The sequence below is a fragment of the Ranitomeya imitator genome, chromosome 3, assembly GCF_032444005.1.
Source record: "Ranitomeya imitator isolate aRanImi1 chromosome 3, aRanImi1.pri, whole genome shotgun sequence".
Classification (NCBI taxonomy): Eukaryota; Metazoa; Chordata; class Amphibia; order Anura; family Dendrobatidae; genus Ranitomeya; species Ranitomeya imitator.
Window position 1 is genome coordinate 277,222,244 of NC_091284.1, and position 23,438 is coordinate 277,245,681.

Genomic DNA, 23,438 nt, shown 5'->3' on the forward strand with positions numbered 1-23,438 from the left:
TCAACCTCGAAATTCCCTAGATCTCAATCCTGTCAATCATCTGTTGGATGTGCAGGACTGTGCACACGTCTTAGTCAGGACATGCTTTTAACTTCACTACCAAACTGGAATACATTCACCAATAAATATTTTATTCCATGGAGCTGGATCCTTCTTCATGCTGTGTCTGCTGTGACCAGGCAAAGATGGTTTTTCCATGCTCCAGAACTATTGGGACATAGATGGCGGTGAGCTGTTTTTTTCCTATCTTCTAAAAACTGATACATAACAGAACCCAAGCTGATGGAGCTGATCTGTATTAGACATGAATTCCGTTTAGCTATTCCTAAAACTGAACAGTAACAGAAATCCGCAAAAGCAAGTTTGAATTCAGTCTTCCTTAAGGCCAAAAATATGACCCAAATTTTGGCACTCAATGTTGTATCTCCAACCACATCTTGTCCTTGGGAGGCCAGTGCATTTTTTCCGGCAGAGCTATGATTTCTTGTAGGATGGGGCATGAAAAAGTCATTTAGCATAGTCCATCGCACACATCCTAATTTGAAGGTAGGGGATAAGCGCAATCACTTCTTGAAAAGGATTTCTGCTATTAGTACATTTATCCACAGGCTTTGGCGTGTGGGTTTTAATGAGGTTACTATGGAGATAAGGAGCAGAAAGCACTAGATATTTCCGCAGAAAATTTTCATCTAAAATTGCCAAATGCTCGTGTTAGTGCTCATGCACCCGGCAATATGAAGCCTCTCTCAATCTCAACAGTACAGCATTCATAGAAGTCACCCAACTGTATTATTCCTGTTTTTCATTAGCTTCCTCCTAAATCACAAAACTCAGTAATAGCATAACAGACAGAACACGATGCCAGATCACGAGGAGAACTTCAGTGTTTCATGATCATTAGAATTAGGATTTTGCCACACCAGTACACAATGCACCAGTGCCATCCATAAGGTATTTAGGCCTCATTCAGACATCAGAGATTTTTCTTCTTCGAATGCAAAAAACAGTCTGATTTTTATCAGTGTTTTGGATCTGAATACATCAGTATTTGGTCAGTGATTTGTCAGTGGGCAACATGGTGGCTCAGTGGCTAGCACTGCGCCACTGGAGTCTTGGGTTCAAATCCCACGAAAGGATGCTACTAGTTTGTGTGGGTTTTCTCCAACCTTCCAAAGACATTGAGATTGTAAGACCCAATGGAGACAGTGATGATGAGTCTTGTAAAGTGCTCCTGAACGGATAAGGGAGCACAATTACAAGTGATTCTCTTCTTTCTGATGTAAAGTGCTACGGAATATGTTGGCGCTATATAAATAAAAATGTATTATTATTATTTCTGATGCTTCTCCTGCCCAATCCATTTATGATTTTGACAGATCCATAGACTAGTGTGGGTCATATTCATTTGTCACTTGGATCAAAATTGGGCATGTCGCCATAATTTTTTTGCGAAACACAAACATATAAAGAGCTCCATAAGCTACAATGGGTACATGTTCTATCTATGAAAAACAGACGCCTAAACGAGGCCTAAGGTTCACATTGCATTAAACAGCAGCCCGTTCAACACATCCGTGAACGGGCTACTGACGAAAGTGCCGACGTTCTCCATCGCACTAGCGTAGATAGAGCATCTGCTAGCTCTACCTGAGCTAGCAGCGACGGACCCAGGAACACTGCAGCCCGCGTCTTAGGGTTCGTCACTTAATGACGGCACATGGCTACTGCACGCCCATTGTGGGCGTGCGCTAGCGATGTGTCCGACATTGGAGTCAATGGCGGTGCTAGCGGACTACGTTACACCGCGCTATGCCGCGGTGTAATGTAGTCCTTCTAACGGACTGCCAGAACGCAGTGTGAACCCAACGTTACATTTTTTGGGGACGGTTTTGGCGCAGCTTTTTACTAAAGGCTTCTACATTTTATTTGGAGGCTAGAAAAAATGCACGGAAAAGAGGCTCTTGCTTTTTTAAGTGCATAATCACAGCATTTCTGCACTAAAAAAAAATGAAAAAGGACTGTGGAAAATCTGCCAAAAAATCAATAAAAAAATGGGTAAAATGCATCACCACATCACGGAAGCAAGTAATAATTAATCAGCACAGAATGCTATCTCCTATTTTGGTGAGCACACCTACAGAACATGTGTAAGAGGCATTAGTTATGTTCCTGGTTGCATTGTAAGACGTGCCAGCTACGAGCAGGCATGGGGTTTTGTACAATTTTGGTGCTTCCAAAATAAAAGGTTTGTAGAAGTGTTGTAGGCCACACCCCTCCAGCTAAACTCCACCCACTATTGTAACATATTTCAAATGTGTCGAGATCTGGGGAAAACCAAAAGTGATTCCACAAATATGGTGCACATGGATTCATACATTCACCAAAATATGAGGTTGGACTTGTGGTTCATACCAAGGTATTTTCCCTAGAGCTCAACTGGATCATGAGTTCTAGTCCCAAGACCAGAAAGTCTCTAGCAGAGATTGTGGCAGAACTTTGTAAGGACGCTCGCTGAAAAATTGCACTTAGAGTGAATCTTAAAAGTCTAATCCCTTTGGAGCTCACAGTACATACTTTGCAGGTCCTACAGCTTTATTATTGGTCTCTGATAAGAAAGGAGCAGTACCGTAATATTCCGCCACCATCTATCCTAGACACTTTCTGGGCTTTTACTTACATTGCACTATAAATCACAACTGGAACAGAAAGCTAGGGCATTATTCACATGTTAGTATCTCAGTCAGGATATTGCAACAGTACTTGTAAGCCAACATCTATAAAACTACAGAGCCCCATTCTTGGGGCGCTAGAGTCACGGGATCGCTAGATACTTTTAACCCAGATACCTGCAGTACAATAGCTGTACTTCCTGCAAAGTTATTTTCTCTGTAGAAGACCCCTTCAAGACTTTTTGGGGCATCCATAAGAATAATTGTCTGGAGAACAAAAGGTGAGCACAACAGTAAGTGCTGGGTCACACCAACAGTAAAGCATCCTCAGACCACTCATGTGTGGGGTTGCTTTCATCCTAAAGAGTGGGCTCACTCATAATTTTCCCTAAGAACACTGCCATGAATAAAAAATGGTATTTAAACATCCCCCAAGGGCATCTTCTCCCAACCATCCAGAAGCAATTTGGTAATGAATAATGACTTTCCACCACAATGGAGAACCATGTCACAAGGCAAAATGATAACTAAGCGGCTCAGTGAGTAAGACTCTGAAATTTTGTGTCCATAGCTCTAAACTCCCCAGATCCCAATCCCATTGAGAACTTGTGGTGAATTCTGAAAAGCAGGTGGACAAACAAAACAAAGAAAAAGTGTTAGAAACTCCACGTCTTGATTAGGCAAGAATGGGTTGTTATCCATCAGGATGTGGAGATAGGAGAAGTATGTAATTTATATATTTATCCATCTGTGAAAAACACTGATGACACACTGATGGTAAAAATGGACCGACAGGCCACATACTGATGACACAAAATATTGCTAACACCAGCACCATTTTTTTCATGTACATGTTTTAACAAGGATGTTGGATGTGTGAATAATGCCTAAAAAGCACTGAAGCACAAACTTTGTGAAAAGCAAAATTTGTGTCAGTCTCACGTTTGGCCATGACTGCACCACACTAACTGCAGCAACACAGGCAAATCACACCACGTAAAATGGGGAGAGCATCTAAGGCCGGCGTCACACTAGGCGTATGAAAATACGGTCCGGTTTTTACGGCCGTAATACGCAGAAATGTTCCCAAAATAGTGATCCGTATGTCATCCGTAGGCAGGGTGTGTCAGCGCATTTTGCGCATGTAAACCTCCGTATGTAATCCGTATGGCATCCGTACTGCGAGATTTTCTCGCCGGCTTGCAAAACGGACATACAATGGATCCATGGGCTCAAATATTCATTAAAACATATATACAGTCTATAAAAAAAATATATATATATATATATATATATATATATATATATATATATATATACATATATACTAGATTGTGGCCCGATTCTAACGCATCGGGTATTCTAGAATATGCATGTCCCCGTAGCATATGGACAATGATGATTCCAGAATTCGCGGCAGACTGTGCCCGTCGCTGATTGGTCGAGGCAACCTTTATGACATCATCGTCGCCATGGCAACCATTATGACATCTACGTCGATACTGTGCCCGTCGCTGATTGGTCGAGGCGAATTCGCGGCAGACTGTGCCTGACGCTGATTGATCGAGGCAACCTTTATGACATCATCGTCACCATGCTGTGCCCGTCGCTGATTGGTCGAGGCCTGGCGGCCTCGACCAATCAAGAGACGCGGGATTTCCAGGACAGACAGACGGACGGGAAAAACCCTTAGACAATTATATATATAGATATGTCGGTGAGACACACACATATATATATATATATATATATATATATATATACTAGCTATTGAACCCATTCTACGCCCGGGTGGCGAGCATTTATATTGGTATATGGTCTCCATCCTGTCATGTGCTGCTCCATCCTGCGTCCCCATCCTGTCATGAGCTGCTCCATCCTGCGCCCCCATCCTGTGCCCCCATTCTGACATGTGCTGCTCCCATCCTGCGCCTCCATTCTGACATGTGCTCCACCCATCCTGCGCCTCCATTCTGACATGTGCTGCACCCATCCTGCGCCCCCATCCTGTCATGTGCTTCTCCCATCCTGCGCCCCCGTTCTGTCATGTGCTGCTCCCATCCTGCGCCCCCGTTCTGTCATGTGCTGCTGCCATCCTTAACCCCCGTTCTGTCATGTGCTGCCCTATTCTGTCATGTGCTGCTCCCATCCTGCGCCCCCGTTCTGTAATTTGCTGCTCCCAACCATATGCCTCATACACTGCTCCATAAAGGTTTATGGCCCCCATAAGATGCTCCATAGTATATGCCCCGTACACTGCTCCATAAAGGTTTATGGCCCCCATAAGATGCTCCATAGTATATGCCCCGTACACTGCTCCATAAAGGTTTATGGCCCCCATAAGATGCTCCATAGTATATGCCCCGTACACTGCTCTATAAAGGTTTATGGCCCCCATAAGATGCTCCATAGTATATGCGCCGTACACTGCTCCATAAAGGTTTATGGCCTCCATAAGACGCTCCATAGTATATGCCCCGTACACTGCTCCATAAAGGTTTATGGCCCCCATAACATGCTCCATGGTATTATATGCCCCGTACACTGCTCCATTATGGTTGATGGCCCCATAAGATGCTCCATGGTATATGCCCCCGTACACTGCTCCATTATGGTTGATGGCCCCATAAGATGCTCCATGGTATTATATGCCCCCGTACACTGCTCCATTATGGTTGATGGCCCCATAAGATGCTCCATGGTATTATATGCCCCCGTACACTGCTCCATTACGGTTGATGGCCCCCATAAGATGCTCCATGGTATTATATGCCCCCGTACACTGCTCCATTATGGTTGATGGCCCCATAAGATGCTCCATAGGATTATATGCCCCGTATGCTGCTGCGATATATAAAAAAAAAATACCCTACTCACCTATCGTCGCGCTGTGGGGGTCAGGTGCCGGAGTCGCCGCTTGCTATATCCACCTGGCCCTGATCCAGCGCTGTGTCTGCTCTGTGTTCCGGCTCCTCTGGCTGTGACTGTTCAGTCAGAGGGCCGCGCGCATTAAGCGCGTCATCGCGCCCTCTGAACTGTGAACGTCACAGGCAGAGGACCCGGGAGACGGAGCTGCACGCAGCACTGGAACGGGGGACAGGTGAATATATTCACCCTCCTGGTGCGTCCCTGACTCTCCGGTGGAGATTGCGGTGTGCGTTCAGTGTTTACGCATACCGCGATCTCCTGGGAGCGTCACTCTGTGGGGTCCAGACTGCGCCGGCGCTTGCGCAGTCTATAAAGGCTTCGGACAGAGTGACGCTCCCAGCGTTATATTATAGATATATATTTCATACAGTGCTAGATAGCAGAAAAGCCGGTAATTCAATTGCCGGCTTTTCCTATCTCCTTCCCAAACCTGACAGGATATGAGACATGGTTTACATATAGTAAACCATTTCATATCCCTTATTTTTTACATATTCCTCACTACTAATGTTAGAAGTGTATGTGTGCAAAATTTGGGGACTCTAGCTGTTAAAATAAGGGTTAAATTGCGGAAAAAACTGGCATGGGCTCCCGCGCAATTTTCTCTGCCAGAGTGGTAAAGCCAGTGACTGAGGGCAGATATTAATAGCCTGGAGAGGGTCCCTGGTTATGCCCCCCCCCCCGCCTAAAAACATCTGCCACCAGCCACCCCAGAACAGGCACATCTGGAAGATGCGCCTATTCTGGCACTTAGCCACTCTCTTCTGACTCCCCTGTACCGTGTGCAATGCGTATTTTCTGCGCCTCTCATACGTCCATAAAACACACTAGTGTGACGCCGGCCTAAGACTTCAACAAATGATACTAATAGAAAAATAGCAGAGAAGCTGAGAAAGAAGATAGCAGAAAGCACAGAATAGCACTCTATACAATAAACGTGTAATATAAAAACCCAAACCCATAGGAATGAGGAAAAAAGAGAAGCACAAATGCAAATAACTTACAGATTAGGACGGTGACAGAAAGAAAAAAAAAAGCTCAACTGGGAAAAGACCAGAAACCACAGAGACATTCATAACTATTCATTATAGATGTCATCTAAACCTATCAATATTTACATCCCCTGGAGAGTTGGCCGGTTAAAAGAGTTGACCTATCCTAAAAATTACCGTTTTTAAATACCGTAATTCACCAACATGCCTACATACCCCAACAACCCATTAAAAAAAGCATACTCTTAATAATCTGTCTCATTGACTAATATGTCAACTTTTAGGTTAGAGTGGTCAATATGTATTTTGGAGGTTTTTTTGTGGTGTATTATCTATCTAACCTGCCCATTACATTAGTTCTTTCTTCTTCCTTACCTACACTCTAGGATAATATTTCATTACTTTTGTACAGGCATTAGTCAATGTTTGATATGGAGATGCCATCAAGTGTTTTTATAAATCTTTTGGATATTTAATAAACTGAATTCCTGGAGAGGTTTAATTTTCCATTTCGGTGTCACTTGTGGGTGTTTCTGCGTTTTTGTACACCTCAGGGGCTCCGTAAATGCAACATGGGGTCCAAATTTGAGCTCTCAAAATTAAATAGCCCTCTTTCCTATTGGAGCCCTGTTGTGCGCCTAAACAGAAGTTTGACACACAAGGGGTATCACTGCATTCAGGAAGAACAGCGTAACAAACTAAGACATCCATTTTCTTCTGTTACACCCTGTGAAAATTACTAATTCTGAGCTATAAAATTTCACTGGAAAAAAAGTAATTTTTCGTTTTCATAACCAAATGCTACAAAATTCAGTGAAGCACCTAGGAGTACAAAATGGTCCACACACCCCTAGATGAATTCCTTGTGTGGTCTAGTTTCCAAAATGTAGGGGTTTCTGCTGTTGCGACATCTCATGGGCTCTGCAAATGCAGCAAGGTGTCAGCGGTCAATTTCAGCTAAATTGGCGCACTAAAATTCAAATAGCGCCCTTTCCTATCTGGACCCTACCGTGTGCCCAAACAGCAGTTTTTGACCAGATTTGGGGTATCACTGAGTTTGGGAAAAATAGTTTAAAAAATGTTGGGGTCCATTTTATCCTGCTACCCCCTGTGGGTTCACTTGTGGGGTTTCTCATGGTACTTCAAGGACTTTGTGAACGCGACATGGCGTCCACAATCTATTCCAGCCAAATTTTCACTGCAAAAAGCATATAGTGCTTCTTCAGTTTTGAAAATGGAATGAGCCCAAGCAGCAGGTTCACCACCTATGGGACACGTTCAGGAGAAATTGTGTAATAAACTGTTGGGTCAATTTTTTGTTATTACCCCATGAGTAAATAAAAAACTAAGTATTTTAGTAGAAAAAAGTAATTTTTGATTCGACTTTGCCTTAATTCCTGTGTAGCACCTGAAGGGATAACACATTTCCTAACAGCAGTTTAGAATAACTTGAGGGGTACATTTTTTAATGGTATCACTTTTCGGACTTTTCCAATATATAGGCCCCTCAAAGTCACTTCAAATTTGAATAGGTAAAAAAGATTTGTAAACTTAAAATGCAAAATTGCTGCTATATTTTAACACTTCTACCATCCTAACAAGATAAAAGGACATTTGAAAAATGGTGACAAAATTCACCAGTTATTATCAAACTTCTCAATTCTGAGGTAAAAGCAGACGAGAGGAGGGAGGAGCTAGAGGCAGAGCTCCTCCCATTCTGTCTACATAGAATTGTATCCATAGCAACTGCCATCTCCTGTCTCAATAATAGGGAAGTCTGTCTTAATAGATTTTATTTGAATTGAGAATTTTGATAATGACTGATCAATTCTGGCAGAGAAAGAAGCAGATTATTTTCATGTGTACTATAGATTTCGGAAATAAAAATTATAACGACTGTTACACTTTAAGCTTACACCTAGTGATGAGCGAACATGCTGGGTTAAGGTGTTATCGAGCACGCTCGGGTGCTAACCGAGTGTCCTCGATGTGCTCAAATAATATGCTTGAGTTCCCCTCGCCTGTATGTCTCGTGGCTGTTAGACAGCTGCTACACATGCAGGCTTGCCTAACAAACAGGAAATCCCTGCATGTATTGCAGCTGTCTAACAGCCATGAGACTCTCAGGCGCGGGGACTCAAACATATTATTGAAAAACGCCGAAGACATTCGATTAGCACACGAGCGTTCTTGGATGATACAAGAATGTTAGCTTATCACTACTTAGAGCTAAAATCCAAGCACCTTTCAGCTAGCTCTACCTTTGTCATTGGTGCCATTATGCATCATGACTGCTGGGTCCTCTCAGAGTTATCTATCAACCAAATCCACAATTTTTCAAACTTGAGCGCCTGGAAGACAAATCAACATTTGATCCTGGGTTTTGTGACTGATCGCCATGTCTGTTCCTCTAATAATGTCTACGCTCTGCCCCTCACTGGAGCAGACACCCTATTTCTGCACTAACACTACCCCTGGACTAACATCCCATGACCTGCCAACCTAGTAAACTTGTTCGGATGTGCCTCCCTGACTATCTTCCCTCTACCCTGCCTTCTATCACCCAGCTAGCTGCCTCACTGCCCTGAAGCTCCATACTCCATCCTCCCCCCACATCTGCGCAGTGAGCAGCAGACTCATTTCCATCTTGTCTATGGATCTCAGTGTTACCAGCTGCTCATTCATATCCAATGCTTGGACTTCCAAATATATAACATGCACCAATCTCAAACAGCAGTATCCACCCTCAAATGGCCGGTCAAGGATTGCTTCTTGCAACTAGATGCACACTGGATGGCAATAATGGCGCACATGTTAAACAACACAGCATAAAAACAAATGACTATACACACTGAATTAGTATAAATTACACCCTTCTAAACGCCTTGCATCCACTCGATCAGAAGTCACCCACTTAAAACACCACTCTCTGGAGTGGTGCTTCTAATGTAAGGTCCCTGCACCTAGACTTATACTTACCCGGTCTGTCTCCAGCATTTTGTGACCTGCCGGATCACTTCAGTGTGTGTTGGAGCAAGCCAAAGTTCTGGAGAGAGCCTCGTTCTGTTCTCATAAACTTACATTGAGAGCTTGTGACCAGAGATCTTAGAATAGAAGCACCACTCTAGCAATGAAAAATAAAATGCTGGAGTCGTGATGGTGCTTTAAGAAAAAAGACACTTAGGGCCTGTTCACACTTGGGATTCTGAGCTCAGGTGTTCCGCCTGAAGAGCAAACCCCCGTCAGGGCAATATTTTTTTTTTCTCTTAAAATGTCCATCGTTCTGAGTGCGACATTTCTGTGCCTGTCTCAACAGATGGACACTATAAGAAAAATAAAGAAACACAAAAATTTGCAGTCAGGTCGCGACACTGCAGTCTATCTACACTTCAGGTGTTAGACTGAATCCAATTTTTAAGGGTGATTGAAGCTGAACCCCAAAATGCACTGCAGAAAATCAGTGTGAACATAACTTTAGGAACACAACACTCACAAGCTCGCCCACTCGCTTTTTAAGAAGCTTTACTTGTACTTTCTTGTATAGCCTACAACTTACTGTTTGTTTTATGGCATCCAGTGCATTCTGAAGCTGCTGCTTTTATTTCTCAGTGTTTTCCCACCTGCCACAACTAATGGTGTTGCAAGGTTTGATGGAGGTATACAGTATTGTTCTCTGTGTAGCAGTAGTTGAGTAGTAGTAATCAGGCAGCAGTGATAGCTGTGCTGTATTCTGCTCAATGATGTTGTCATGACCAACAAGGTAAAATCCAGCAGATGACAACTTATAATACCTACAACGGGATGGAATGGGGTGAGGAACCATAGGGAACGAGGGAGACACCTCCTGAACTGAGCCTGTTTCTAAACTCCCCTAACGTCATAAGCAGGCCTTTCCCCCCGCGCCACCGTCTCATGCCTAGTCCCTGATTGTCACCTCACTAATCCCTGGCTAGTGCACTGGCCGGCAAGGATGCTAGCCTAACCACTCCAGATGATGAACAACATAGAGAAAGTGACAAAACACAAGTCAGACAGAGAGGAACTTATACTTAAAAGGAACCTGTCACCCCCAAAATCGAAGATGAGCTAAGCCCACTGGCATCAGTGGCTTATCTACAGCATTCTGTAATGCTGTAGATAAGCCCCCGATGTATCCTGAAAGATGAGAAAAAGAGGCTAAATTATACTCACCTGGGGTGCGATCCGGTCCGATGAGCGCCACGGTCCGGTCCGGGGCCTCCCATCTTCTTACAATGACGTTGTCTTCTTGTGTTCACGTTGCGGCTCCGGCGCAGGCGTACTTTGTCTGCCCTGTTGAGGGCAGAGCAAAGTACTGCAGTGCGCAGGGTCTCTCTGACCTTTCCCGGCGCCTGCGCACTGCAGTACTTTGCTCTGCCCTCAACAGGGCAGACAAAGTACACCTGCACCGGAGCCGCAGCGTGAACAAAAGAAGAGGATGTTATCCTATGAAAATAGGAGGTCCCGCACCGGACCGCAACACCCATCGGACCGGACCGCACCGGGACCGCCCCGGGTGAGTATAATCTAACCTCTTTTTCTCATCTTTAAGGATACATCGGGGGCTTATCTACAGCATTACAGGATGCTGTAGATAAGCCCCTGATGATGGTGGGCTTAGCTCATCTTTGATTTTGGGGGTGACAGATTCCCTTTAACAACTGTCTCTGCTGCAAAGCACCACACAGTAGAGAGTAAGGCACTAGGACCACGAACTCCACAAAAACAGCGGACTGACTACTGCAACCAGAGAGCTCTTTATTCCAAGTCAGTGGTCACCAACCACATCAGCTGGGTAGCAATCAAAGCAGCTGCCAGCAAGGGGAAACTGACATTAACCCTTGATAGCCCGAAAGGAAAAAAACTACATTTAAATTATAGAGGTACCAGAGGTGCCAAAAATCCAAAAATGAATCGTGACAGATATGCTCCCCTGGCAGAATGATGGGCACCTCCCCGTGAACTAAGGGAAAGCACGTGAGTGGGTAAAGCAGATGCCTGTCACAAGTTAGAAGGCATGATGGGCCCTGTTCTTTAATGAGCATTGCCCTTTAGGGCAGTGAGAACGCTAGGCACAGACTCACATGTACACTAACAACTGAGCGCACAGCATGTGGATGACATTTTTTCAGTGATATTTTGTATTGCATCCCTTTACAGTTATAGTTAGATGCTAGACCAACACCTACTTTGCCTATCCTCGCCTTCACCATGTCCTGGTCCTGGGAAAAGTTCACAACTCTTCTGGTTTTGGCTTACAAATACTGTCCAAAATGGCATGTAAATAGGGACTGAATGGAATGTGTCTAATTACAGGTCCCAGATGGGAACTAAGGGCTCAGAGGCAGCGGTGTCCTGTAAACAATTACATTTGACGTTTGTATGAAGATGTAAGGAGTTGGCACAGCTGAAAGAGGCAGGGCAGTGAAACACCGACTGACCACTTGGCTCTGTAGTGTGGATTTTGGTTTAAATCTCTTCGGAACCAAATTAATTTGTGATTTCTATTTGTGATTTTCCAAATCTGCAGATTCTAGCAAAGCAGAATTGTTGGGAATTCGAATGGCACCAACCCAGCAAAATGATGCCCAGCTAGCTGCTGGATTTATTTGTACTAAGAAGGATATGTCATATGGGCTGGGAAGGGGTTAGAAAAACAGTAAAACATGATACGTCACCCCTCATTTGCCCCTGTCACCACAGTTTCCCACCGCTCCTCCACTGGCTCCCTATGGTCCCACTCCAGCACCATTCCCCTCTTCTCTGTTCTGACATCATAACATGTGGTCACGGCAAAGAGTGAAGAGAAGACCACCACTAGTTCCTTAGGAAGCCAGTGACGACCAGTGGGAAGCTGCTTTTTGAAATTCTTCCTGGCCCATATGAATTTACCCTTCCTGGCCTGTATAAATCCAGCAAAATGATGGCAGCTGCACAAATCATATTCCACAAATTATTCTTTACAATTTGGGAAATTCTTTATTCCTAGAAGCAAAAATTAAGAACATCTTATATGTTTTTGGGGGTCAGGAGATAAATAAAATGTTTTTTTTTTAATGGATAATTTAATTGCATCAAATGCATTCAAGAGAATCTATTGGGCAGATTTGTCAACCTCTAATGCCCAATGTAATAAAGTAGATTGTGAGCCCCATGGTAACATATGGAAAGGATGACGATCTGTGTACTGTGCTGCAGAATATGTGAGCACTATATAAGCAACGTTGAAGAAATATTTCCTTATAACAATTAATAAGATAGGCATCCAAGTCAGAAAAACATAGAGGGTTGGAGGCAGACCTAAGGCTAGAATATTAACTCCTTCACGACCTTGGGATTTTCCATTTTTGTTTTTTGCCCCCCTTCTTCCCAGAGCCATAACTTTTTTTTTTCTATCAATATCGCTGTCTTAGGCCTTGTTTTTTTAAGGGACGAGTTTAATTTTTGAACGACACCATGGATTTTACCATATAGTGTTCTGCAAAACGTAAATAAAAATCCAAGAGCGGTGAAATTGCAAAAAAAAAAGCAATTGCACAATTTTTTTTGTTTACTAAATGCTAAAACTGCCCCAAAAAAACGTAATTCTGCCATTTAATGATCGGATTAATTTAGTTTATAGTTTGACAGATTGGCAGTTTATGAACGCAGAGATACCAAATATGTGTATTTTTTTATTGTTGTTTTATTTTGAATGGGGTAAAAGGAGGTGATGTGAACTTTTATAATTTTTTAAATATTTTTAAACCATTTTTTTTTCTATTTGTTACGTGCTTCAATAGTCTCCTTAGGAGACTTGAAGCTGCGGTCCTCCGATCGCTTGTGTTACACATATGATGTTGACTGTCATGCCAACCCATCGGTGCCTTGCAATCATGTGACAGGAGCGGTGATGGGTGGGGTTTGTGACGCGCTTCAAGTAAGCACGAGTGAAATGCTGCTGTCAGAGATGAACAGCGGCATTTAACATGTTAACAGCGGTGGGATGATCGCAATTTTATCTGCGGCTGCTAGGGGCACATGACAGCTGATCAAATCAGCTGTCATGTGTCTGAAAAGATGCGGGCTCAGTGCCAGAGCCCGCATCAAATTCCGGGACATGGCCTATGACATACCTATACGTCGTAGGTCGTGAAGGGGTTAAAATCCAAAAAATCCTTTTAAAGGGTTGTATGACCAGAAAGCAGATTTTTTTTCAGAAGACACGGCTAGCTAGCCATTTCCCTTGCAAGGAGCTCTAAAGCAGGGGTTTCCTCTCTATGATGTCCATATGCCTTAACATTACAGAAGGACAAGGGATGTCTTTATGAGAAAACCTCTTAATGGTTTGACTAAAGCTATAACCAAATCTACTTTGATGCACAGGAAGCCATTAGAAACCAGGCAGAGGGATATTCAGTCATTTTTATATAATGAGAGGAATTAATATATGATGTTTTTATTAGGGCTTGTTCAGACAAGCATATAATCAGTCCATGTCCAGGTATAGAACAGCATCAATACAAGTCAATGACACATTACCATTTTTACACACGGACCATTGCAGAATGCGCTATTTTTATCTGCATTTAGGATTAGACTCGCCCATTATAAGTCAATGGGTGCACAAAAAACTGCTCCCATAGGGTTTACCATCCGTATGTCATGTGTTTGTCACAGATCTACTGCAATTATTAAGATAGGAAATCACGTATGCCCTTAATTATTTATTAAATTGTGTGCCCTTGGCTGAACCCGTTCAGATGAGAATATGAAAAATAATCCAGAAAAATCAGATGACTTTCATGAGTATTGGCATCCATGTGTTGTTGCTTTATATCTCTATTAATACATCAACTGTTTAAAATATACACAATCAAATGCAGTGATTGCAGAATGATAAAAAGGTTTGTGGGCAAAGACTAAGTATAGGGGCTCATTCACATGTCTGTACAACTCAGTCCGATCTCTGACCGCAATGCACGGACTCCTGACCCGAGACTGACGGCCTCATAGAATACATGAAGTGGTCATGCTACAGTAGGGAAATTTGTGGCCAGACCGTGCATTGCAGGATGAGTTCGGACTAATCTGAATGGACGTCAAAATGAGCAAACCTTGTATTTTGTAAAGTGAAATATTTGGTCGTTGTTTGCTTATGAGTCCAGTGGGCGGTCCTACTCAGTGATTGACAGCTGTGTCTGCATGTTGTTATACAGGGAAAACTGGCAATCAGTGATTAAGGTTGAAATATGCAAACATCTGAAAACTAAGTGAATAAAATGGAAATGTTTCTTAAAATGTTCCAACAAAAAATGTATGCTCAGCTCCTCCTGCTCTATAACATGTAGCCTGCAGATCAGACACCATTTTCTCATTTGACACCATTGTCAATCAAACTGTCCCCTCTGACAACACACCTCGCTACAATGTGGCCATTTTCACCATGCAAAGATGAAATACCGCCATTATACATTTACTACTCCCATACTGTGCTTGGTACAGTCCTAAAATACCCAATTAATGCCCCAAAACACATGCATGCTGCTGATGTACTGTAGATGAAGGGAGAACTGTGCAGGAGGCTGGGGAATCAGCCCTCGGGACAGAAATCGCAGAGTTTTCACAATTCATTATCTAGCGAAAGTGTGATCAGATTTTCATACTAAACATAATATCTTCTACTAGGTATTATTAGGGATGCTTTATGCTACAACTGTGTGAAAATCCTGAACTGCACAAGACCGGAAAGAAGTGCAGACAGCGCAGAGATAATCAATTAGAAGACGCCTAACCGAAATCAAGTGACTACATCATATGACAAGGTCATAACAGCATCTTATGTCGGCAGCGTTCTATTTTAGACTGTCTTCATGTTCTCCACCCTTATAAGAACATTTCGTTCCTGGACTTGGTATTTCTTTACACATCTAAAAGTTAGCTCCAAAGGAGGCAAGAACTCACAAGACAGGTCAATATTTGACTACACCAGGAGCGCTTATAAGGAAAAGTGAAGTTTAAGGGCTGATTCAGACTGGCGTGACCTATGGATGAGGGCAACGTACGGATCAGATCGCAGCACGCACCATTCTCTTCAGTGTCATAGATGAGAATCTCCTATGCAAGTGTAAAAGTACGCGCTACGGATCCACCGTGTAGCATCCGATTTATACAAATACATTGCCATTATTAATCTAGGAAGCTGTATCTGATAATGTACACACTGTTGTCACATGGACCAAATACATGGACAGACGGGTGACAATATAGGTGAACATCATCCGAGATTTCTGAATGAAACTCGATTTTTACATTGACATGGTTTTTTCAGGCATGTAAAAGTGTTCTTGTTCGGATATTCAAACAATTTTTGCATCTTTTTTCGTCATATGTTGGGCCTAATTTTTATGTTATTTTCATACTCGCTTTTTTTACATTTCTGCCGATATCATAAAAGACTTTTGTGGAGAAGTTGAACATTTAAATACTTTTTTTATAATAAGATTTCCCCTGTAACTGGGCCTGGTACATTAGCCCCTGTTACAGGGTAAATGCTGGTGCACAGTGTAGCTGACTGGATCTCCTGCTCGTTCATTGCACCATTAACCCCATTAACACTTCCTAACAATCTTGCCTTGCGCAGGCGTGTACTATGGAGGACAGAGAATGAACTTCAATCCAATATTGCAGCCAGCATGCAGCCAGCGGGTAAGGAAAGGGTGAATCAAACACCCCAAAACCCCGCCTCCATGGCTGAAGATTGTTCCCTCCAAATTCAGGTGACAGTGTCCCTTTAATCCCGCTGCTCCTGGGATTATCACATTTTATATGGTGCCAGATATCTGGGCCTTTTAACTTACCGTATTTTTATGGTCTGCACCAAGGAGACGTGTCTCTGAAGATTCCTTGGGGGCATGCCTTTAGGTTGGTGCGCATAATTACCCTGTAAGCCACATCCCCTCGGTACAGGCCATGAACACTTGCACCAAATAAAATGGATTTTAAAAAAGAAGAAAAAAGGATAATCAGGGCATCAGAGCAAAGACTGGCCACTTTTGATCTAGTGACATGTCATCTTTAAAATTAAGTTGTATTCATTAAGTGATATAATACAATATTATATTGTGGTAAACTGTGATTTTGATGAGCCTTTGGACAAACTGTGTTCATATTATTTTCGCAATTGGCGTAAGGAAGAACAATATCCTTCTGCCTTCTGGGGTTAGCTTTGCTTTACACTGGATCATCACTACTAGATGAGATGTACGTCTTGTTTTAAATGGACCAGAGTAACCACATGTAAGCAGCAAGTACATTTTCTGACAGCCAGGAAAGCAGCCGCAATGAATCTGGAGTCAGATTGCTCGGTAATGCACCACTCCAACCTCTCAGCAGTCTCACGCTAAACATGGGCAGCAGAAAGCAGTGACAGGCCAGCTCATGGCAGTGCACCATGACACACGCTGGAGAAGTCACATCATGCTGCGGACTTCCCCACTGAAATGTGCTGCAAACCCAGCAGGCAAATCTGTAGCTGATAAATCCGGTTATACTAAAAAACCACAAAAATGGGAACTCCTTGCGTAAGACCTCGAGAAATAAGATTCTGCTCACATCTGCATTATCTCTATTGTTCTGCTTCATTATAGGAAGTGGAAGTAGCGGAAGTGCTGAATCCGAGTGCCCAAATGCAATTCTACTGGACCAAACAGAGCGTTCATTTGTCTGGAATTTCTTTAAGGAATCTGCCCTGATCCTCAATGCCAGTGTCGGTCTCCCCAAAAGAACAGCACTCTACCATTCAAAAACGGGACAAAATAGGGGAACATATACAAACCAACAGCAGGCCTGTGAGCCAGAATAAGTACAGAAAACTATTGTCCTACAACCCAAACCCTACAAATCAGTCATCGTATGACTCCATTCCCTTAACAGCCCAGTGTCTGACTAACGTCTGTATCCTGGCCTCATCCACTGACTCACCCCACACAGGACAGTAAGCAGAACACTCGCTCTTACCACCCAGGGTCACGGCGTCTGGGAATCCACTCACACCATAGCTATCAATGTCAGCCGCCACATACCGGAAGTGCAACAGATCTTCAAGACCTGGAAACCTCCATGACAGAAAAAGCTGGCGCCTTCTTTTGTGGATGGGTAATAAAATTTTGAAGATGCTCCTGTACCTATATGGCGGCTGTCATATGAGAATATTCACAAACTGCTCTTTGGGGGAATTTATCAGCAATAATGTTTAAGCCGTTTTCACACATCCATGTGCCGCGTACAGGCTGCGGGTCTCAGACTGGCCACAGGTATCCTGACCTGAAATTGACAGCCTCGGTGAATCACGGACCGGGACACATAGACATGTGTGAATACAGCCTTAGTATGCCGGTCTTGGTCCAGGGTGGCTGGAGAAAAGTGACAAAAGTTCATTAAAGGGGTTATCCTCTTTCAGTTAATGTTTGTCTGTGGGCATAGTGAAAACAAACCACACTGTCATCACCATCTCCAAGTCTACTATTGTGCCCCCGCTCGTCCCCAATGATAGCGTGGCAGCCAATCAGTGAGCTCGGCCAGTGTAGACGGGACGCCCCACCTAGAGCCACTGATCTCAGTGAATTGCTGTTGACTTGACGTCAAGGCCAGTCAGTCATTGAGAGCAGCGGCGTTGACTCGCCAGTAGAGACGGTCAATTCAGCAGTTTCTTTCTTGTCTAGTAAACTGTGCCCAGGAACGGATATTAACTGAAAGCAGACGACCCCCTTAACATATTAGTACCTATGGCACATCTTTCTGCTGCCCAAGTACATGTGACATAAATGATAGGAAATCTGAGTTTTGTGAGGCCTCGTCCCCTAATGCTGAGCTCTGCCCATTTTTCTAAAAGGCAAACGTAATATCTTTGTTGCCACCTACGTGTTGCACAAACATCGTCACTTTTTAGCTAGTCACATGGGTCCCAAAGTGGTATTTTCTTACCTAACATCTGACTGAAGAGCAGCTGCTCCAGGTCGCCAAGAACAGTCACCACTAGTTCAGGATCCACCTTGAGGAAAGTCTTCTTGTCATCAGAGGGGTCACTGGTCGACTCCTCGGCTGCAGGGCCACCGGTGCTCGTGTCCGATGTTTTACTGAGCGGCTTCACCTCCGCATATGGACCGCGAGGAATCCGGCTAGGCGTCCTGGGTTGTAGAAGGGAGTGTTCTGAGCGAGACAGTGCCCTGGACATGGCAGGGGAAGCTGGACTGGCAGCATGGTTGCGTGGTGGCGTTATAGTAGACAGGTCATCACACCAGTCAGGGCCACACAGACGGAGTTTCTTCTCAGCATCAGTCAGCACGGAAAGATTGGTGAGGGAGCGCTGGCGTCTAAGAGGTGCTCCGGGCAAGCGGGATTCGTGGGCAGTACCTGAGGGGCCACGGAAAACCCGCAGCTCCGCAGAACGGCCTGGACCCACCCCTGAGGGCGGCTTCACCTTCCGCTGCATCATTCCACCTCCCCGTCCTGGAAGAAGAGGAGAGATATTGCAAAGGAGGCAAATCTGTCTGAGGGGTGAAACGCTGAAAGACAGGGGCGAGTGACAGGCTGGCACAGCAGTGGCCTAAAGCAGAAAGCAAGCTGCCGAGCATGGGGGCAGAGGGCACAGGCAAAATGGAGAAGGAAGGTGTGAAAAAAGGAGGGATGATGCAAGGGAAGAAAATGGTGGAGAAGGATGCACACAGAATATAGGAAAAGGAAAGGAAAATAGATGGCAAGCAAAAGTAGGGCAGGGGCTGGAGGAGGAACACTGACAGCAAGGACGGAGGGCATCCATGCTGGCACTACCCACCGCAATGCCCCGGCGTCGGTCCTAACGGGCACTCCCTCCGCCGCTCTCCCGCTACGTCCCCGAGGATGCTGAGATAAAGGGAGGAGGAAGGAAACGGGGAGAGAGGAAGCGAGAGGAAGGAGGAGGAGAAGAGACAGAAGAAGAAAGAGGAGGCGGAGGAGGGACTGCAAAGCAGAGGACGCACACCGTGCAGCTGAACGGAAGGGCTACACACGGGAGGAGTTATCCCAGTGATGCAGATGCGCTCGGCACTGGCACGGACTGTGGGCGCGCTGTGCCAACAGATGAATGGAGGCGGCTGGGCATTCTGCAGCTTGTCAGCAGTACGATGGTGCCCACTCCGCGCTCTATGCCAGCTACAATGGAGCGGTGACACTGGGCAGAGCCCGATAATGTGGAGCCTCCCGTACCTTATTGTTTGCACTGATCGAACGTGGCCACCCGGCGGCCGCAGCCGGTATTGCAGTCCTGCCCAAATTCTCGCGCAGGGAGGATCGCTGCAGTTTACGTATTTCCGACGTGTGTCTACAACATGCAGGCTGACTGTACCCCAGGGATGGAGGGGGCGCTACAGCCTGCACTGGGGGTAACTCTGACCCCTACATGCTCCAGACTGTACCCCAGGGATGGAGGGGGCGCTACAGCCTGCACTGGGGGGTAACTCTGACCCCTACATGCTCCAGACTGTACCCCAGGGATGGAGGGGGCGCTACAGCCTGCACTGGGGGGTAACTCTGACCCCTACATGCTCCAGACTGTACCCCAGGGATGGAGAGGGCGCTACAGCCTGCACTGGGGGGTAACTCTGACCCCTACATGCTCCAGACTGTACCCCAGGGATGGAGGGGGCGCTACAGCCTGCACTGGGGGTAACTCTGACCTCTACATGCTCCAGACTGTACCCCAGGGATGGAGGGGGCGCTACAGCCTGCACTGGGGGGTAACTCTGACCTCTACATGCTCCAGACTGTACCCCAGGGATGGAGGGGGCGCTACAGCCTGCACTAGGGGGTAACTCTGACCCCTACATGCTCCAGACTGTACCCCAGGGATGGAGGGGGCGCTACAGCCTGCACTGGGGGTAACTCTGACCTCTACATGCTCCAGACTGTACCCCAGGGATGGAGGGGGCGCTACAGCCTGCACTGGGGGGTAACTCTGACCCCTACATGCTCCAGACTGTACCCCAGGGATGGAGGGGGCGCTACAGCCTGCACTGGGGGGTAACTCTGACCCCTACATTCTCCAGACTGTACCCCAGGGATGGAGGGGGCGCTACAGCCTGCACTGGGGGTAACTCTGACCCCTACATGCTCCAGACTGTACCCCAGGGATGGAGGGGGCGCTACAGCCTGCACTGGGGGTAACTCTGACCCCTACATGCTCCAGACTGTACCCCAGGGATGGAGGGGGCGCTACAGCCTGCACTGGGGGGTAACTCTGACCCCTACATGCTCCAGACTGTACCCCAGGGATGGAGGGGGCGCTACAGCCTGCACTGGGGGGTAACTCTGACCCCTACATGCTCCAGACTGTACCCCAGGGATGGAGAGGGCGCTACAGCCTGCACTGGGGGGTAACTCTGACCCCTACATGCTCCAGACTGTACCCCAGGGATGGAGGGGGCGCTACAGCCTGCACTGGGGGTAACTCTGACCTCTACATGCTCCAGACTGTACCCCAGGGATGGAGGGGGCGCTACAGCCTGCACTGGGGGGTAACTCTGACCTCTACATGCTCCAGACTGTACCCCAGGGATGGAGGGGGCGCTACAGCCTGCACTAGGGGGTAACTGACCCCTACATGCTCCAGACTGTACCCCAGGGATGGAGGGGGCGCTACAGCCTGCACTGGGGGTAACTCTGACCTCTACATGCTCCAGACTGTACCCCAGGGATGGAGGGGGCGCTACAGCCTGCACTGGGGGGTAACTCTGACCCCTACATGCTCCAGACTGTACCCCAGGGATGGAGGGGGCGCTACAGCCTGCACTGGGGGGTAACTCTGACCCCTACATTCTCCAGACTGTACCCCAGGGATGGAGGGGGCGCTACAGCCTGCACTGGGGGTAACTCTGACCCCTACATGCTCCAGACTGTACCCCAGGGATGGAGGGGGCGCTACAGCCTGCACTGGGGGTAACTCTGACCCCTACATGTTCCAGACTGTACCCCAGGGATGGAGGGGGCGCTACAGCCTGCACTGGGGGGTAACTCCGACCCCTACATGCTCCAGGCTGTACCCCAGGGATGGAGGGGGCGCTACAGCCTGCACTGGGGGTAACTCTGACCCCTACATGTTCCAGACTGTACCCCAGGGATGGAGGGGGCGCTACAGCCTGCACTGGGGGGTAACTCCGACCCCTACATGCTCCAGGCTGTACCCCAGGGATGGAGGGGGCGCTACAGCCTGCACTGGGGGTAACTCTGACCCCCTACATGCTCCAGACTGTACCTCAGGGATGGAGGGGGCGCTACAGCCTGCACTGGGGGGTAACTCCGACCCTACATGCTCCAGGCTGTACCTCAGGGATGGAGGGGGCGCTACAGCCTTCACTGGGGGGGGGTAACTGACCCCTACATGCTCCAGACTGTACCCCAGGGATGGAGGGGGCGCTACAGCCTGCACTGGGGGTAACTCCGACCCCTACATGCTCCAGGCTGTACCCCAGGGATGGAGGGGGCGCTACAGCCTGCACTGGGGGGTAACTCCGACCCTACATGCTCCAGGCTGTACCCCAGGGATGGAGGGGGCGCTACAGCCTGCACTGGGGGGTAACTCCGACCCTACATGCTCCAGGCTGTACCCCAGGGATGGAGGGGGCGCTACAGCCTGCACTGGGGGTAACTCCGACCCCTACATGCTCCAGGCTGTACCCCAGGGATGGAGGGGGCGCTACAGCCTGCACTGGGGGTAACTCCGACCCTACATGCTCCAGGCTGTACCTCAGGGATGGAGGGGGCGGTACAGCCTGCACTGGGGGGTAACGCCGACCCTACATGCTCCAGGCTGTACCCGAGGGATGGAGGGGGCGCTACAGCCTGCACTGGGGGTAACTCTGACCCCTACATGCTCCAGGCTGTACCTCAGGGATGGAGGGGGCGCTACAGCCTGCACTGGGGGGTAACTCCGACCCTACATGCTCCAGGCTGTACCCCAGGGATGGAGGGGGCGCTACAGCCTGCACTGGGGGTAACTCCGACCCCTACATGCTCCAGGCTGTACCCCAGGGATGGAGGGGGCGCTACAGCCTGCACTGGGGGTAACTCCGACCCTACATGCTCCAGGCTGTACCTCAGGGATGGAGGGGGCGGTACAGCCTGCACTGGGGGGTAACTCCGACCCTACATGCTCCAGGCTGTACCCCAGGGATGGAGGGGGCGCTACAGCCTGCACTGGGGGTAACTCTGACCCCTACATGCTCCAGGCTGTACCCCAGGGATGGAGGGGGCGCTACAGCCTGCACTGGGGGTAACTCTGACCCCTACATGCTCCAGGCTGTACCTCAGGGATGGAGGGGGCGCTACAGCCTGCACTGGGGGGTAACTCCGACCCTACATGCTCCAGGCTGTACCCCAGGGATGGAGGGGGCGCTACAGCCTGCACTGGGGGTAACTCTGACCCCTACATGCTCAAGGCTGTACCCCAGGGATGGAGGGGGGCGCTACAGCCTGCACTGGGGGATAACTCCAACCCTGTAGAGAAAGGAAATATGGATCCAGCTCCAGGAATAAAATGTAAAAACTTTATTAGTTCACATTAAAATGCTGCTGAGACATGACCGGCATAGTGGGTAAAGGAGAGCAACCAGCACCCGACTGGATGCGTTTCGAGCAACAAATGTGCCCTTAGTCCTCAGTATGCTGATAGAAACACAGGTTGCAATAAGTATGTTCACAGCAGGTGAGTACAATTAAAATAGACATGTGAGATAAATACAAACGTGATAAACTCAACATAGTGAACAAATTAAAACTACTTGACGAAAAGGTTGACAGAAAAATATATAAATAAAGA

General features: G+C 46.9%; 1 protein-coding gene across 2 annotated transcripts in view; it reads right to left on the reverse strand.

Annotated features, from left to right (window-relative positions):
* Positions 1-19,871, reverse strand: part of NAV1 (neuron navigator 1) — a 220,006-nt gene extending 200,135 nt beyond the window's left edge. The window contains exons 1-2 of one of the 2 annotated variants that reach the window (XM_069756486.1): positions 19,422-19,757; positions 18,572-19,096 (exon numbers count right to left, since the gene is read on the reverse strand). In XM_069756486.1, coding sequence (XP_069612587.1) covers positions 18,572-19,082 — 511 coding nt within the window. In that variant the 5' untranslated portion in view covers positions 19,083-19,096; positions 19,422-19,757. Of the gene's footprint in view, positions 1-18,571; positions 19,097-19,421; positions 19,758-19,831 lie in introns of those variants that run through there. The other variant, XM_069756487.1, reaches the window with a different exon arrangement.
* Between the last annotated feature and the right edge of the window lie 3,567 nt (positions 19,872-23,438).